The sequence below is a fragment of the Chenopodium quinoa genome, unplaced genomic scaffold, assembly GCF_001683475.1.
Source record: "Chenopodium quinoa cultivar QQ74 unplaced genomic scaffold, ASM168347v1, whole genome shotgun sequence".
In the NCBI taxonomy this organism is placed as follows: domain Eukaryota; kingdom Viridiplantae; phylum Streptophyta; class Magnoliopsida; order Caryophyllales; family Amaranthaceae; genus Chenopodium; species Chenopodium quinoa.
Window position 1 is genome coordinate 1094415 of NW_018743894.1, and position 2520 is coordinate 1096934.

The window sequence follows — 2520 nt, forward strand, 5'->3', positions numbered from 1 at the left end:
TTAGACGTCTATAGTCTATACACATCCTCCAACTGGGTGAACGTCCTATTTGGAATGAGCTCACCTCTCTCATTCTTGACTATGGTCATACCCCCCTTCTTAGGAACGACATGAACGGGAGAGACCCACCTAGAGCTTGAGGTGGGGAATATGATTCCCGCATCCAAGAGCTTGGTGATCTCTTTTTTCACCACCTCTCCCATTTGAGGGTGTAGCTTTCTTTGTCGTTCAATAGAAGGAAGGGTGCCTTCCTCAAGCGTTATGTGGTGTGTACACAAAGTAGGGCTATACCTTTAAGATCATCGATAGTATAGCCCAAAGAACCTTGGTGCTTTCTCAAGACATAACATAACGCTGGAGCTTGGCTCTCGCTCAAGGATTCACTAACAATTACGGGATAAGTGGAATTTGGGCCTAAGAATTCATACCTAAGGTGTGATGGTAGAGGTTTGAACTCTACCATAGGCACACCTTTACCTTCTTTTGTTGCGGTCGCTTGCAAAGCTTCATGGCTTGAGATCTTCAAGCACAATTGTTCATCCACTTCCTCCATGCTTCCATTAAGCAATTCCTCATACAATTCCATCTCCTTGTATGGTGCACCAAGCTTGTCATTGTTCAACAAAACATTCTCAAGAGCATCGTTAGAGGTAAGAAAGTGCTCATGCATGGAAGACACAACATGATCAAGAAAGTCAATCATCATACAATTTTCAAGAGAAGAACTTGGATATTTCATGCTTTAATTCAAATCGAATTCTATGAGCTCATCTCCTACCTTAAGGGAAATCTTTGCACACTTGACATCTATCATAGCACCCGAGGTAGCAAGAAAGGGTCTACCTAGAATAATTGGAATGGTAGCATCTTCATCCATTTCTAGAACAACTAAATCCACCGGGAACACAAACTTCCCAACCCTCAATGGAACATCTTCCACTTTACCTTTTGGAAACTTGATTAACCTATTGGCTAGTTGCAAGGTAATGTTAGAAGGTAAGAGTTCCCTTAGATCAAGTATTTTATAAACCGAATATGGCATTAGGCTTACATTATCTCCTAAGTAACATAAGGCACTGTCAATTTGCATCTTGTTAATAGCACAAGGGATGGAGAAGTTTCCGGGGTCTTTCACTTGGGTGGCATTTTGTTCATGATGATCGCACTACAATTTTTAGTCAAGTTGATAGTCTCCACAACATCACAAGTCCTTTTCCCACTCAAAATGTCTCTGAGGAATTTTGCATAATTAGGCAGTTGGTTGATCACATTGGTGAAAGGTAGAGAAAGATGAAATTGTTTGAGCATATCAATAAATCTCCCAAATTGCTCATCCAATTTGTGTCTCATTAATTTTTGGGAATAAGTGAGCTTGGGTTTCACAATCTCTTTCTATACTCTCACCTCTCTTGGTGTCTCAACAACAACCTCATCTAAAGATGCTCTATCTCTCTCATTCTCAACCAAAGCTTCCTTGGGGACCTCCTTGTCTTCACTCCTCCTAGGCAATCTCTCCTCAAGAACCTTACCACTCCTTGTAACAATAGCATTCACGGGTTTCTTGGGACCAATGCCTTGGGAAGGTAAAGAAGAAGGGATTGCTTGGTCTATCAAAGCATTAGCAAGTTGAGAAATTTGGTTTTCGAGCATTTTGTTGTGGGTCATCATCTCATTGAACTTCTTATCACTAACGGCCATGTATGTGTTCAATAACTTGGTTTGATTTTCAATTATTTCCTCCAAATTGTTCCTAGAAGAAGAAGGTTGTGAATAGGAATTTTCACCTTGAGTCTTTGGAATAAATCTAAGTGGGGGACCTCTTTGAGAATTATTTTGAAAATTGCCCCTACCTTGATTGTTCCAATTACCCCTATTTTGATTTTTACCATAACCTTGATTATCGTTTCCACTACCTTGGATATGATTTCCATAACTTTGGTTTTGATTTTGACTACTATAACATTGATTGTTATAGTTACCACGAGAACCTTGGTTCCCTTGGTTCCTATAACCCCCACCTTGGTTATAGTTGTCAAAATTACCTATGTTGTTGTAATTCCTATTCCATTGACCTCTTTGATTATCAAACCTTTGCACATTATTATTTGACACATAATTCACATGCTCACTCTCAATATTATCAAAATCATCACCACATTCCAGAGAAGCATGAGGGCAATTACAAGAGTCATTATCATAAGATCCACATGTATCACAAAACAAGCAACCACTAGGCATATTATTTGATGAGGGAGGGGTTTAGAGTTCGAAAGAGTACCTCTCCCCTTAAATTGGGAGGGAAGATTCGAAGCTTGAAAAGAAGAGGAGATTTCCAACTTGGCTTTGATTGCGGTCATTTCTTTCCCCATGTTTGTCATTTGTGAGGATAAGTTGTTGATCGCATTTAGATGGTCTATAGAGTACACTGAAGAGCCACTCTTGCTAGTTGAATCCCTCTCACCATCTTTCCAATCTTTGTACTTAACCACGTCCTCAATAATGTCCACCACTTCTTCTTCC

At 39.9% G+C, this 2520-nt stretch overlaps 1 protein-coding gene across 1 annotated transcript; it reads right to left on the minus strand.

The window, feature by feature from the left end:
• Window positions 1–742: 742 nt before the first annotated feature.
• LOC110686867 lies at window positions 743–1698 on the minus strand. The gene is made up of 2 exons (XM_021863475.1): window positions 1405–1698; window positions 743–1165 (listed from the first exon to the last, which is right to left on the minus strand). Exons 1-2 carry the CDS (start codon window positions 1696–1698, stop codon window positions 743–745), a joined length of 717 nt encoding a protein of 238 aa, XP_021719167.1.
• Between the last annotated feature and the right edge of the window lie 822 nt (window positions 1699–2520).

What these genes read in the sequence shown, in the direction of transcription:
- LOC110686867 (XM_021863475.1), bottom strand. Translation starts at nt 1,698, where the DNA reads ATGGCCGTTAGTGATAAGAAGTTCAATGAGATGATGACCCACAACAAA. An exon ending in TTGTTGAGACACCAAGAGAG is followed by an intron (nt 1,166 to 1,404) that starts GTGAGAGTATAG and finishes TAAAAATTGTAG; the next exon opens with TGCGATCATCATGAACAAAA.